This window comes from Sapajus apella, unplaced genomic scaffold, assembly GCF_009761245.1.
Source record: "Sapajus apella isolate SASKATOON/1434 unplaced genomic scaffold, GSC_monkey_1.0 scaffold183, whole genome shotgun sequence".
Lineage (NCBI taxonomy): Eukaryota > Metazoa > Chordata > Mammalia > Primates > Cebidae > Sapajus > Sapajus apella.
The window spans coordinates 102,309-117,776 of record NW_022437123.1 but is presented as its reverse complement, the minus strand read 5'-3'; the positions used below and the strand labels follow the sequence as shown (position 1 = coordinate 117,776).

General features: G+C 52.3%; 1 protein-coding gene across 8 annotated transcripts in view; it reads left to right on the top strand.

Annotated features, from left to right (window-relative positions):
- Nucleotides 1-15,468, top strand: part of TSPAN11 (tetraspanin 11) — a 78,300-nt gene that overhangs the window by 46,067 nt on the left and 16,765 nt on the right. For 7 of the 8 annotated variants that reach the window (XR_004265500.1, XR_004265499.1, XM_032268543.1 and 4 more), the window contains one exon: nucleotides 2,233-2,424. The exons of the other annotated variant lie outside the window; for it this stretch is intronic. Coding sequence is in view for 5 of the 7 variants with exons in the window: in XM_032268543.1 (XP_032124434.1) it covers nucleotides 2,233-2,424 (192 nt within the window). In the remaining 2 variants the exon portion in view is untranslated. The remainder of the gene's footprint in view (nucleotides 1-2,232; nucleotides 2,425-15,468) is intronic. 8 annotated transcript variants of the gene reach the window in all.

The following is a 15,468-nucleotide window of genomic DNA, read 5'->3' as shown; positions in this document are numbered from 1 at the left end:
CATTAGATCGACAGGGAAAAGTACTCAAAGGGGTTCCCAGTGGTTATAGGTTGGAAACCACTGATCTAATACAACTCCCTTATTTGAGAGATGAAGAAGCTGAGGTCCAGAGAGGTTAAAAGACCATGTTTAGGTCACACCGCTAGTTATACAAAGTTAGGACCCTCACCTAAGCCTTCCAGACATGCTGTAGGGGGGAGAAAGAATTCTTTACAGGATATTTGGCTGCAAACCCTCATTTTACACAATTTTGTTGACCCAAACTCAGGAAATCCCTCACTAGTCATGGAGATTGTATGAGATAACCTATACCCACAGAGAATTTAAAAGCCTATTGTATTCTAGGATTTCACTGAATCTAAGATATCATCAGTGGTATGATACATTATTGTTTTTTGTACCACTAAGAAAACCTGCTGCCAAGTATAACTGTTAAATACTGTCAGTCATAAGATACATCCCAATTTTAGAGATGTTAAAATGTGAGGGAAAAATGTGTGCATCATGGAACTGAAGAAATCTGCATGGTAGCTGCTCCCATTCTGTTTGCCATAGCCCTGATGGTGTTCTTCCACCTGCTGGAGGTGCCAATGGAGGTACAATGGCACTTTGAAGAAATAGCACCTACTAAAGACACAGAAGTAGTGGAGCAGGCCCAGCCCAGTCTGTGGGATCTAAGACAGGTGGCAGAGAAGGCGGAGGACTTGAGCCCCAGCAGGGGAGTGAGATGGCTTGAGGGCATCACTGGGGTGGGATCTGGGGACAGAGTCCTGGATTTGCTCTCCGGAGATGTAGGTTTTAATCTCAATTCTGAAACTCTAATGGTGTCATCTTGGGCACATTCTTATTCTCTTCAAGCCTCAATTTCCTCATCTGCACAACAGAGAATATGTGCCCTGCCACCCTGCCCCATATTCACAGAGCTGTTGCCAAGCTCAGAAGAGAAAATGGTAAATACATGTTCACTTGCTCAACGGATGTCTGTGACTGCCCAGAACAGAGAACTAGGAAATGACAGAGTATGTTGTGTGGAGTCTTCCTGGGGCAGATGGGGAGCTCCTCTCAGTGACAAGGCTCAAGGGGGGCATGGACAGAACCCAGGGCACTTCTCTAGCTTTGAGCATGCCCAGGACCCCTTGAGGAAGCATCCGACATCCATCAAAGGAAAGAGACCCATCCTTAAATGGGGACAGGGAGACTAGCGGGCAGAAGGCCATCTTCCCAGGAGCAGATGGCAGAGAGGGTCAGGAGTCTTGGGGTCCTGTCCCCAAATCCTGGGCAAACACCCTAGTACTCCCCATCTGGTACCCTGAAGATGCTGTGCGTGTGTATATACACATACATTATGCTCTGCTGGGTCTAAGAGTCACAGAAAGAGTTACTTGTCTTCATTGCAAATAGAGCCAGTCAAGCTGAGCCATCCCTGCTATATTTCCCAAGTACACCGGTTTCTAAGGAGGCATCCCCCCATCTGCAAATCAGGAGTGTCCTATGCCTGCCCCCTTCTCAGGACCAAAGAGGAGTCAGACAGTTAGCCAAAAAATTTCTCCTCCTGCAGTCCAGGCAGCTCCAGCCTGTCAAGCCCCCTGGCTCTTTGATCATAGAGGCAGTGTGACTGAGTGGGCAGGCCCTGGGCTCCGAACTCTCATCCTGCCTCTGCCCCTGCCCTCAACTACAGGCAAGACCTTGGACAATTTACCTTTCCTCCGTGGGTCTCAGTTTCTTCCTCTGTAGAATAGGGATAAAAAGCCCAGCTGTGCTTCCCCAATCGGCAAACATAAGGTTTAAACAAGGGGTGTTGCTCAGTCCCACTGGGGAAGTGGGGCGGGGGGAGGGAAGTGGGGCAGGGGGAGGGAGTGCACTGAGGGGAGAGGAGCCGGGGGTGGCAGGAGTTGGGGAGGTGAAAAGCTGGGAGGTGAAGGGTCTCAGATATGTTGGTCAACCCTGAAACTGCTGTCCTCTCCCCGGCCTCATATGCAATAGGCCACCACAGTAAAAAGCACTGAATTCACAGACCTGGACTCAAAACCTGGCTCTTCAGGTTGCTTATCTTGAACAAGTCTCCTAACCTCTCTCAGCCTCAGTTTCCTCATCTATAAAATTGGATAACCACGCCATTCTCACTGACTGAGCCAGTGCAGGAGAAGACCCTGGCACCCTGTGGGCACTGAATGAATGGTAGCTGCTGAGGCCCCCGCCCGCCCCCTGCTCTAACTCAGTGGTGTCCTGCAGGTCGGGGGAGCAGCCGTCCTGGCCGTGGGCATCTGGACCCTGGTGGAGAAGAGTGGCTACCTCAGCGTCCTGGCCTCTAGCACCTTTGCCACCTCCGCCTACATCCTTATCTTCGCGGGCGCACTTGTCATGGCCACCGGCTTCCTCGGCTTCGGTACCATCCTCCGGGAGCAGAAGGGCTGCCTCTCCACGGTCAGTGCCTGCCCTGTGCTCTACAGGGAGGGGGAGCCCTGCACCACTCAGTTGGCTTCCCAGCAAGTGAGAGGGGCCCCAGCCCTGGAATGGGAGGGGCTGAGGCTGTGGGAGAGCCAGAGACAGGGTGGCATCTCCTGTTTACGATGGTCTCCAGTTTCTTAGACCTAAACAAGCAGGGCCATCTGGGTCACTGCAGCAGCAGCTCCTACCCCACACCTCCATGTCCGTCTCCTCCCACTCCCCTTCGGCCCCTTCCTCCCTCTATTTCTTCATCTCCTCTTCTTCCTGCTCCACTCCTTCTCCTTCCTCTACTTACCCTTCCCCTCCTCCTTATCCCTTTTCCTTCTCCTCCTCCTACTTCTCCCCTCTCCCCTTCTCCCTCCTCCCTCATCTTCCTCCTCCTCCTTCTAGATTTTATTATGGCAACTTTCAAAGATATGCACAAATAAAGTGTGCTTTTCATGAAGCTCTGTCTTTCCGTCACCCAGAGCTCAACAGTTACCATCTCAAAGCCAGTCCTGGTTCTGTCCACACCCTCACCTGCCCACTTCCTAACACCAGGGGATTCTGAAATGGTCCCCGACAGCCTGTCATCTGTCAATGTTTTAGTGTGTACCTCTAAAACTTAAGGACCCTCTTTTAGAAAATATAACATTACCATTATCACACTTCAAAACCATTAACAGTCATTCCTTAATATCACAAAATAACCAGGAATTTCACATCTTCCCAGTTGACCCACAAACCATTGTTGTTTTATTTATGTTTGAGTTAGAATCTAAATTAGGCCCATGTGTTCACATGGGTTGATTTGTCTCCTAAAGTGAAGGCCCCCAGAGTATGGGTTTTGAGCTCTTTTCTAGCAGAGAGCCAGCCACACCACCACCTACTCCTACATGGGGCCTACCGTGAGGATTTCCAGCAGGGCAATGCAGTCGGTCAGCCGAGGCCCCTGAGAGCCATGTGGCACATCCCAGATCTGACCAACTTATCTGGATGAAGGCATGTGATGTGACTGAGTAAAACCAGGCATGTAGCGCAGCCTGGGGGTGTTCCCTCTGTGTGGCACTGACCAGACCTTATGGGGTCCGAGGCTTATGGGGACCAGTACAGTTGGGCCCAGAGAGAGACCCTTCTCCTCTGCAATGTCAGCAAGCCTGCCTGTCCTGGCCGGCTCTGCACCCCTTAGCAAGCAGGGCCTTCAGCTTGGCCTCAGGCTTTAGGCTGAGCCTCTGGCCCTGACACCTGGAGGTCTGCCCATGAGCAGGCTGCTGAGCCTTGTGCTCTTACTTGCTTCCTTCTGTCAGGTCATCTTGCTGAGGGAGGACAAGACTCACCTCTGGACAACCCAAGAAGGAATTCAGAAGCCCTCACCAAGCGCCTTCCTTCTGACCCAGACCATCTGTCCTGGTTCTGTGGAGCCGGTAGAGGCCAGTGGTCCTCCTGCAGCACTGAGAAACAGGCCCTGCATTCCTCCCTGAGCCCAATTAGAACACAAATGACCGCCATTCACTAGAGTCACCTCACTCTATCCTCACTACAGCAACCTGCAAAGTCCCAGTAATCTGAACTCTGTGCGGAGCAAGCATTGTGCTCAACATTCATGCACATCAACTCACTCAGTCCGCGTCCCGCCCCAAAGAGCAGCAATTTTTTTGAGACAGAGCCTCATTCTGTCATCTAGGCTGGAGTGCAGTGGCACAATCTCAGCTCACTGCAGCCTCCGCCTCCTAGGTTCAAGCAATTCTGTGCCTCAGCCTCCTGAGTAGCTGAGATTATAGGTGCTTGCCACCATGCCCAGCTAACTTTTTTGTATTTTTACTAGACACAGGGTTTCACCATGTTGACCCAGTTGGTCTTGAATTCCTGACCTCATGATCCACCTGTCTCAGCTCCCAAAGTGCTGTGATTACAGGTGTGAGCCACTGTGCCCAGCCCAGCAACTCTTGTTATGTGTATGCACAGGGAGGCAACTGAGAGCAGAGGTGGGTGAAGCAATTTGACCAGAGTCATCTGGCGGTTGTGTTCCTTTAGGTGATGGTCAGTAAGGTGTGGCCACAGAGGTCACAGGAGAGGCACAGGACAGCAGAGTTATCAGACTGTTAGGTCCTAGACCTAGCTTGTCCAACCTGTGGCCCATGCAGCCCAGGACGGCTTGGAATGCAGCCCAACACAAATCTGTAAACTTTCTCTAAATGTTACGAGATTTTGGGGGGATTTTTTTTTTTTTTAGCTCATGAGCTATCGTTAGCATGTTTTATGTGTGGCCCAGGGAAGCCAAAAGATCAGACACCCCTGTCCTAGACAGAATCACTGCACACCCCACTGGGCGGGGGGGGGTGTCACACAGGAGGTGAGCCAAAGACAAGGGCTCCCTCAAGCAGGCAGGGGACAGACAGTGGGTGAGACCCTTTCACTAGGGGTCATGGTGGAGCCATAAGAAAAGGCAGGAGAGTCCACTGGTGCATTTGAATGTCACTGGGTCACACGGGAGGGTAGCAAGGGGAACTTGTAGCAGTGCCAGCCCTATCACACTGGTGCACCTGGTCACCCCAGCAGGTGCACACAGCCCGCATATAGGGATGTGGAGGCAGCAGGAAAACGCGAAGTTTTAAAATGCATGATACACACTGCTGATGAGCAGTATGCGGTCTGCCTCCAAGCCCGCGCTCGGACAAACCACACTATTCTGTGTCCAAAGAGGTCATATTCACCCCCATTCTCCAGATGAGGAAACTGGCTGAGATGTAGAGCAAGTAATGGCTGGAGCTGGACTGCGTGTTGCAGTCCATTGGAATCACCTCCAAGAATCTGCTTCCGTGGGGAGGCCAAGCCTGATGGGAAGCAGAGGGACCAGAGGCCAAGGGGGAGGATGCGTGCAGGGCACACCCTGCTCTCCACCTCTGCAGAGGTCTTCATGGAGCGGTAGCTTTCGGAGGTCTGGCCGGTAACAAGGGAGGGCTCCCTGCAGCACCTAGCTCAGAACACTAGGGCAGGAGACAAGGGCATATGGGGGGACCCTAGAAGCCTCAGGCATCCAAGTGCTTCCTTGCTCCCATTATAGTAAGGAAAGAACAGCACACCTGGTTGAGAGCATATTCAGTTTAGAAGGGTACTTGAGGATCAGAGTCCAGTGCTCCATTCAAAGGTTACCGGCTGAAACACACCGGCTGGGTGAGTGGGTGGGTCACCCAGGAATTAGTGGGAGACACTCAGATTTATCAGATTTTTTGGAGAAGAGTGTAATCATAGGAGCTCTTAGCCTTGGCCATCTCAAAGGCCAGATGGGAAGCCTAAGCTTTAGCACCTGACCACACTGTGCTCTCCAAGCCACTGAGCACAGCCTCCCATTCCTCACTTCCTCTTACACCATCCATTCATGAAATCTGTCCTGCCATCCAGGCTGATCCATGAAGAATGAATGTCTTCAGCCTCTGCATCTCAACCTGACTGTCACTTAGTCTGGATGAACTGCCCATAGGGAACCAAGCCCTGTGCCCGGGGCATGCAGGAGAGATGTGGAGAGTCAGTGAAGGCAGTGAAGGTCAGGGCCTTGTGTTTGCCTAAAGGCTTGCTGCGTACCTCTTGCCATAACCTTCTGCACTTCGGGGCGTCAGCAGTGAGCCTTGTCATCCCTCTGGGGCTTGAGGCATGGCTGGGGCACAGCAACTGTTGGACAGGCTGGTACAAGATTCCCTGCTTCTTTTCAGTTCCACTTTACTCCCTCCTATAGCGACCTGCCTGTGTTCACTCCCAGCCCACACAGAACTGATGATCTCTCTGGTCTAAGTCACTAACAGACACATCAGGGAGGCAACAGCTTGAAACTCTGGTCAGAAAAAAGTGTGCATGCACACACACACATTCATGCGTACACATGCCTATGCACGCACACATGCGCTCAGCCACCAACACAGGACTGTGGAGACAGGCATCTCTGCTGGGGTGCTAGTTTGCTAAACAGCAAACTCCATGGCCAAGAATCTGCTTTCTTTGCTTTCTCTGCCCCTCTGTGAAAGAACCAATGACGGAACCGGCCCAAGAACAGGGCAGGAGGTAAAGCAGGAGATCGTGACTAATCCACATCCGGGCCCAGCAGCCCCTGAAGCATCAAGCACTTGATTGTTTAAACCAAGAACGTTAACCTATTACCTTTCTTGTGCTCACACAGTAGGAATTTTTAAACCCAGGCTCCCATTTAGAGTCCAGTGGTGTGGTTAAGGCAGTGTAAAAGTGCTGTATGGCTCTTAGCAGTTCCTTCTCGGTTTCATTTCATTTTGTCCCCTCCATGTCTAACTTCCATTTAAAATCTTGAATCAGCCGACAGGTGAGGGAAGCTCCAAAGGAGAAGGGCAGTGGGTCTATCACTAGACAAAGCAGTCCCAGAGGAGAGGGAAAGGTGAAAGACCAGGCGTCTGAATGATGTGCATCTATCTTGGATCAGGAGGAGGAGGGGAGGAGTTACCAAGGAATGACCCAGAAGGGGACCGTCCAGCTTCCACTCAGGCACAACGTCTGTCCTGGGACAACCCTTCCTCCTAGCTCATCTGCAGCACCTCAGGGTCACTTTCCCAAGAAGGAAGTGGCCATCGGGGACAGAAATAGCACATCTCTGCTGGTGCCGAAATGATGATCAGCTTGATATTGGAAATCTGCTGAGAAGGAACAGGAATGGGGCTTAAATTATTCACACCAGATCTTGTTTAGCAAAGACTGCATAAGAGAGATAATTCAGGCCATCTGAGCCTAAGGCCAATGACCAGGACAGAGGCTACCTACATCAAAAGAGAGGGATATTTTTAGAGTTTTGAATGGGAACTCTGAAAACTTTTATATTTTAAGCCAAATGAAGATCATGGTGGATGATTCAGACTAAACTGGGTCTTTATTGGGGGTTCTTTTCTATTTAGGGGATGGATTAAAACATAAAAAATTCTAAAAACCAATTTCTGAAAACTAGGGGATCCAGAATTGCCATACCTCCATCAAATAGGCCAAGACTTGGTCAACCAGGGCACTAAGGTCCACAATCAAAGGTGAAAATATCTGGGCTTGGGCTCAGAAGCTGGTTTTCCCGTAGCTTGCCCAGCTTGCTCTGGGACCTGGGGTAAGTCACTCAGCCTCTGCCTGCCTCCTCGTGTTGCCATTTTATACAGGATGATGTGAGGATAATGAAGTTGTATTTTCAGGTCTTAGGAAGAGAATCACATTATAAAAAGACAGTAAAAATGTGGCTGTAATGAACTTTCATATCACCACTGCCATCACCATGACCAAGCTCCCTGAAGAAGGAACCTAAATAAATAAGGGTTTTTCTAAGCCCTGTGGCTCCTGGGGCCTTGCAACCTGAGCTGGGCCACATCCTCTGAAGTCGCTGGTGCTGGTGGGAAGTTCAGGGTGAGGGGAAATGGACTGTGTCCTCCCTAGCCCATTTCTTACCTGCAAGTTCTGATGTGTTGTTCCACCAGCCACCCAGCTCCAGGGTGGGCCTTGCCTTGTCTGATGGCTCTTTAACCTTTCAGTCAGCTGCCCCCACCATGCAGTAGAAGGGAGCATTCTACAGCCAAGGCTTGGGGAGCCCCGACCTCTCTCCAGCATAAGTGTTTCCTCATCCACCGTGGCTTATGCAATGCAGGCAGGAAATGGACCAGGTGGCCTTGGAACCCTGGAGGCTCCTTGGGAAGAAGGATGTAGACATCTCTAAGAACTGGCTGCTCAAGAGACTCATAGGGTCTGTGTGGACATCCACCCATCTCAGGCTGCAGCAGGTGTGCCTGATCACCACAATCCAGCAGCATTTTCTCGATGGGGTGGTTCTACAGCCAATTAGCTTCCACCACCACCTTCCTCCAATTTTCTTTAATGGATGCTCCATATTGCATTGATGGGACTGCCTAATTCATCAACATCCACAAGTATTTCTAGCACATTCCTGGCATGTCCTGCTCTGCTGGACAGAAGGCAGGGTGAGAAGGAAAAGAGGGAAAAGGGGACTCTGATCCAGTTCTAGGCTTGGAGTCTAATGAGGAACACGAGGCGCCCGTACTAAAAGGCAAAGGGCCATGCAGGTGATTTAAATTTGTATTGGATTTGGTCAGAGGCTCTGACCTCTCTGGGCTTTCCCTAGCTTCCAGGCTGTCCTCTTCCCTCCTTGTCCTTGGGAGCCTTCCGTTTCCACCCATAGCCAGTCTTGTCCTAGAATTAATTACCACTGCTAGGAACCCATCGCCAGCCCTGTCCTGGTGTCCCTGCCACTGCCCCTTGCACAGGTGCCTGCAGGCTGTACTGTCTCTCCCACAGCCTGCAAGAAGACAGCCAAAAGGAAAGTCTGGGTCCTTCCAGGGTTCAGGGAGGAAGTGGCAATTGGTCACTTTCCTCATGCCTGAATCCACTGGACACCCGCATCCTCTGAATTCCCTGGGCCGTGTCTCCCTATGGGGGTTTGGCCCTCATTTCCCCCAGCCAGCTGGCCAGGCCCTGCTGCCAACTCTGGGTGCCGCTCCCGCTCAGCCTGTTCAGACTGGGCTCTCGGTAATCCTGGCTTGAAGCCTAGTAGATGCCTGTCTCTGGCTTGCAGTTCTGGAACTGTGTTCTCCCTCTGTGACCCTCTCTGCCCCCCAGAACACACACAGTGTGATCCCGTTAGACCCCCAACATTTGGGCTGGGACACTGAAGGGGCTCATTTTCTTGATGTGCCTCTAGAAGACTTGCTGCCTCCTCAAGACCCAGTTTTTTTTCCCTCCCTGCCTCTTCCAGCTGCTCTCACTCTGCCCACCAGCTCTCTTCACCCCAGCCCTGGCTCCCTTTTCTGCTCCCAGAACCACATGTCAGTGTTGGACATTGGCCAGAGCACACTCTTGAGCCCTCACTGTACAGCTATTCAGGTGGAATGGCTGAATACCAACTGCTGGTGTGCCTGCAGCTGGACGACCCAGGCGTTGAGCCCTGGGCTGGGGCCAGGAGGGGTAGAGGTTACCTCTATCCATGTAACAGTGACAGGAGTGGCTGAAGGCTCCCAAATCCGCATCCTCTCTTCTCAGCACAAACGGGTGGGCAGCTGCACCTCTGAGCTGACTGCAGTTAATGGTTAATTGCCAGAAAACAATTCACCTGAGATCATTGCCGCTGAAACAGCTGGCTTCACTTTTCCCGTTTGGCAGTGGTTCTGAGCTCCCTGCCCCTCCCTCTGGCTTCCTCTGTAATCCTCTCACACACACAGCCAGCTGGGAGCCTCGGGCTGGGCTCTCCTCCCTGCAACTTAACCTTGGCAGTGTCTTGGGTTTTCTTTGGCTGTTGCCACCCCGTTCTGAGAATAGGCTAGTACCTCTCTCTCATCCCAGCCTGCCTGGACTGCCTTGACTGTCTGGCTGTGGTTTGGCAGGAAGCTTCACAAACCCTGACTATCTCTATGCAGAATGGTTGGACATACAGAAAAGGAATGCTTCAGTGAAGCTCCCTTCTTTGTGGCAGAATTAATGGAGAAATTTTGAAAGTCCAAATGTCATAAAGTTCTTCAAACTTACCTTAAAGACGGCACCAGCTGATGCTGAGCTGCCCTGTCTCTTATGCACCAGTGGATCTGCCCCCAAAATCTCTATCTGGGGCTCAGCTTGCCCCCACATGATGTAAGTCCAACAAAACACTCAATTTCTGGCAGGGGGCATGGTGGCTCATGCTTATAACCCTAGCCTTTTGGAGGCCAGGCTGGGAGGATTGCTTGAGGCCAGGAGTTCAAGACCAGCCTGAGCAACATGGTGAGACCCCATCTTACAAAAAAAACAACTTTTTTTAATTAGCCAGGCATGGTGGTATGCACCTGTACTCCCAGCTACTTAGGAGATAGGATGATCACTTGAGCCCAGGAGTTCAAGGCTACAGTGAGCCGTGATTGTACCATTGCACTCTAGCCAGGGTGGCAAAGTAAGAACCTATCTCAAAAAAAAAAAAAAAAAAAAAAGGACTCAATTTTTAATCACTCACCTTAATGTCACAGTGAAATATTTCTGCATATTTCCTGCAATGCCTCATGCTAAAAAAAAAAAATTGGTTTGGTTCAGAGAGTGCTTTGCTATTCTAGCTTCACTTTGGATCTATAGTTTTAGAAAGTATCTAATTTTGCTTCTAGTTCAAACTGTTCCATTAAAGAATTAATGGGAAATAAAATCATTTTTGTACAGGGAGAAAGATGAATGTTTGGATCCCATTCTATGCTTAACACGCTACCCTAGTTTGGCATATTTTGAAATGGGATAGTTCTTACTGAGGGCTCTGGGGCAGATGCTACAGGAGCTTTCTTTGGAATTCTCATTATCTGTTTCCATCAGACCAAGCATAGGGGGTCGCTTTTGGAAGGACAGACAGCCAGCCCTGGATCTGTAGGGGCAGGCCAGTCACAGAAACCACAGTGGGGCTGGAGATCAGCAGGGAAGGTTCAGGTCACATGAAGGGCACAGGAACCATGAAGGCAGAATGAGGTACAGATCAGAGCCAGGAGGGCAAGCGGGGATCAGCCTATACACAGGCCCAGGGGTAAGATAAGCAGAGAGGCACCAGAGTCAGAGGGAGGCTCAGAAACAAGGATGCTAGCAATGAGACCATGCTGAGAAACTTCTGGCTCAGGAAGGGATGCATGGAGGCTGTGCCTAAGCTGAGAGTGTTGGTGGCTGAGCAGCCGATAAATAGAACACAGATGGGGTCAGGGCAGGGAATTCCAGGCAGGAGGAACAGTGAGAGCAAAAGGCACAGAGGCTGGAGGCTTTGCTGTGCACGGCTCTCTGTGCACACACAGGAGTGTTTCACAGGCCTGTACAACAGTGACTAGCTTCTGAGGTAAGAAGAGCGGACTGGGCTGAAAAAGTAAAGGGCGGAGGGGGCAGAAACAGGCACTAGAATCCATGGTCATGAACCCAGGATGGACCACGGGGTGGAGGAGCAGGGAGAAGCAGGCGAAAGATGCTCTTGTGCCATTCTTGACAAAGAGGAAGGCCTGCTGCCTGGGGGAGGGACCACTGGGAACATCTCTTGCCTGCCCCACTGGTGCCCAGGACAACTAGAAGGGGACTGACCACAAGGCAGTGATGGATGCTTGTGCACCAAGGGAGTGCTTCCCTCTATTCCCTCCATCTTCACCTACTCGTGCCTCACCTCTCCTGATACCCTGTCCTTTGCGGGGGAGCATTGACACCCCTGTGTTCACCTGAAGCATACCTAGCCTAAAATGCTGGACCCACCCTAAGCAAGCCCAGTGAGCTCATCTGTCCAGCCCTCCTCCATTTAGTGGGGACAGCACCACGCAGCAGGCCTGAGCACAGGTTCTGTAGCTGGAACTCCTGGGTTCTGTTCCTTACTCACCACGTACTTGCTGTGTGACCTCCAGCAAGCTACTTAGCTTCTCTAGGCTCCTGTCCTCATCTGTGAAGTGAGGCTGATGCTCGTGCCCACGTGGCAATGTGATGAGCAATGCTTAGTACTCTCCCCAGAGGGTGGATGGGAGAGACATGCTTGCGAGGGGCGCTAGTCTCTGGAGAGCTTGTACACGTGGGCTGTTACTGTTACATGTGGGAACCATGTGCCGGGCTGCGCAGATGAGTAAGGCACTGCCTCTGCCAAGGAAGGGCTGGTTTTGTTTCTTTTGCTGGAAGGGATGCCTGTCTATTGCTTCCACTACAGAAAACCTGCATGTCCTCTGCTCCCCTACTAAGTTTTGAGAAGCAAGGCCAGCCCACTCGGAGTTGAGGTATTGCCTCCTAAGCCATGGGCCAGTGATTCTGGGGGCTCCCTGAAGAGAATTCTGGACTGTGTTGGTGGAGTGTGGGCCCTCCCTGGCACAGTGAGCTGGGAAAACAGGACAGCATGAGGTCCAGTGAATTTTAACTACATGGATATATGGGCTATCTGAGAATTTCTTATTATTGAGTTTTGTATACTAATTCAAAAAAGACCAAACCCAACTTAAAGACAGCAAAGAGTATTTCCAGAACCTTCTTCATGCTTCCTAGAGTCAACCCCTTACACAAACCTTATGGCATCACACCCCTCATCAGCTCATTGAGGCAACTGGAAGAATCCACAGCTGCTTCAGAAAACAGATGGTCCCTAAGGAAGCATTCAGAACTCTTGGGATATGCCTGGTCTCATGGAATTCCAGCTCCTGGGTCCCATGGGGATGTGAGCTGAAGCAATATAGGCTTCCCTGATCCCTCCTTGTGTCGAGGCCAGCAGCCTCCTGCCTCCTGCCCTCCCAGGCAGGTACAGCGCTATGCAAGTCTATCCATGTTTGTTTCCAGCTCCTCAGGAGCTAGGTAACATTTCTTGGGGATGGGTGCAGTGGCTCACACCTGTAATTCCAGCACTTTGGGAGGCCAAGGCAGGCAGATCACCTGAGGTCAGGAGTTCAAGACCAGCCTGGCCATCATGGTGTGACCCCATCTCTACTAAAAATACAAAAAATTAACCGAGGGTGGTGGCAGGCACCTGTAATCCCAGCTACTCAGAAGACTGAGGCAGGAGAATCGCTTGAACTCAGCCGGTGGAGGTTGCAGCAGAGATCATGCCATTGCACTCCAGCCTGGGCAACAAGAGTGAAACATAAGCAAATCAAGTCTCAGCATCAGCCTGAGAATCTGAAGGTAAATGTGCGACCCAGGATTTTGCAACCTCGGCACTACTGGCATTTTGGGCCAGATCATTCTTCACTGCAGGAGACTGCCCTGCACCCAGTAGGATGCTTAGCATCCAGGCCTCGACCCTCTAGATACTCCTTTTGCCAGATACCCACTGGGTGCAAAATTGTGCCAGGCTGAGGACCACTGGTGCAAATTTAACTATAGTAATTGTTCTGTGCTACACTCAGATCAGAAAAAGATGAAGCTACTGTCCCCAGCATGGGGCTGGCATGCTCCAGCTGGCCCTGCTGTCTCATAGGTGTACTCAGTTAGAAAGTATACCCCAGCACCATACCAGGCACGGTGGAGGAGCCAGAAGCAACCTCAGATGTGGTCCCTATTCCCTCGAAGCTCATAGTTCCAGGGGACAGAGTGGTAACACCTGTAGCAAAAGTACTGCTACAGAGCGATGGGGAAAGTTGTGTCTCTTGTCCAGTGATGACCTGCACTGAGGAACCGCACAGCAGGCAGGGGAGGGACACATAGGTGAAGCCCAGTCCAGCTGAGGAGAGAAGACGCAAAGCAGAGAGTGCAGGTGTCAGGAGACAGCAGACGCGCGCTGCAGGCATTCCGATGGCAGGGAGTGGCAGGTGCTCCCGCCCAAGGATGGCCTGGTGGAGCCATGTCTGAGCCGAGCCAGGTATGGAAGGACAGGTAGGCCCCTGCATTCCAGGCAGAGGGACAGGCAGGGCAAAGGCCTGAAGGCTGGACGCTCAGCCTGTGTGAAGAGAACTGTGTGCAGCAACGCCAGGAACACTTCGCAGCTTTGCACACAGAGCCAGCGTGGGCTGCAGGGGCCCTGAGATGATCCCGCCAGACCCAGGGAGTCAGGAAAGCCTGGGTAAACTGCAGAGTGTCAGGGCAGGGGTGAGGGGTTTGTCAGAGCCCATGACCTCCCCCAGCTGAATCTTGATGATCTGGGCCTGTCTCACCGCCTCCTGGGTCCGTCACACCTGCCCAGGTGAGGCACACACCTGCAGCCTCCCTGCTGTAGAAGCTGCTGCCTGGAACCAGCACCTGTGCCCACCAGCACCCAGCCTTAGTGCCCTTGAAGCCCCAGGCCCGCCCTCAGTCCCCTCCTAGGCATCTTTACACACTGAAGCTGGAGAGGGCTATCCCCATACACCGCCGCCCCTGCCGAGCGCCTTCCCCTCCTCCTGACCACTCCAGCAAGTCAGAGAGCCTGTCTGATGCCTCCGAACAGGCCTGTGGAATAGCATGTACTGCCTTATCCAGCCACTAAACCAACGGGCGAAGTTCAGTATCTCTGCCTCCCCATCCTCCCTGTTCCCCACCCTGTCTTTAATAGCAACTGGGGCAGTGACTTACCCCAAGAAGCAGCATGACACTGCCAGCTATCCAGGAGTATCCTCTGGGCCTGACTCACAGCCCACGGTGGTGATGGAAAGAAGGAAGATGTTGAAATGCCAGGATGGACCCTCCTAGCTGCCAGCAGCCTGGGTGTTCCTGTCAGTTAGGGGCGCTCCATCACCTCTTCTTCCCATGCCCCAGTGGGCTCTGGGAGCAACTAGCATCAGTGCCTTTAGGTCCTGTGCAGTGGGAGGGAGTCGGCTTCAGCACCATAGTTGGGGGTGGTGGAGGGAAGTTTGGAGCAGGCAGGAGGGGCATGCATGTCAGAGAGGAGCTGCAGGGCCCAGCAGCTTGTGGCAGGGGAGGGCCTTCTGGGTGGGGTCAGGGTGAATGTGTAGCCATGTTCTGTCCGATGGGCTGAGCGGCTCACAGGGGACCACACCTGGCATGGGCTGGCTGTGCCTGCCACTGGCTGACAAGGACCACACCCCTCATGCTGTGTTACCTGGAGCTCTGGGAAGGCAGGAGACAGGTCAGATCACTGGAAAGCACATTTCCCCTCTCGTTGGGTCCTCATTGGCCCTAAAGTTTGCATCCTACCCGAGGGGACCAGAGAAGGCTGAAATCCAGCCCATGCAACTCTTGCTGAGCCACGTTTTTCTAATTGGCACCAAAGCATTAGCAGCCACCCAGCTAGAGCCAGCATGTGGTGGAGACTGGACCCAACCCAAGTTCACGGACATTTCCCCCAGCCTTCCTCAGTGTCAGGCCCTGCTTCCCAGAGGCTCCTCAAGCAGAGGGACCATCCACAGACCCTCTCTTCAGTCTCCTGCCTCAGCTTACCCTGTATACCACTCAGTACCACACACAGACCCAGGGCCCTGGCCTGGGGCCCTCCTCCATCCACACTCCTCCCCAGGGAGTGGAAAGTCCATAGGGCGGAGGGAATGTGCCCTTGTGGAATCTGCAACTCCCTTCCCCACTTCCTGACCTCCTAGCGGGGACCCAGGAGCTTAAATCCTCTGTCCAGAAGACCTGTGCCTGCATGCAGCACCTGCAAGCATG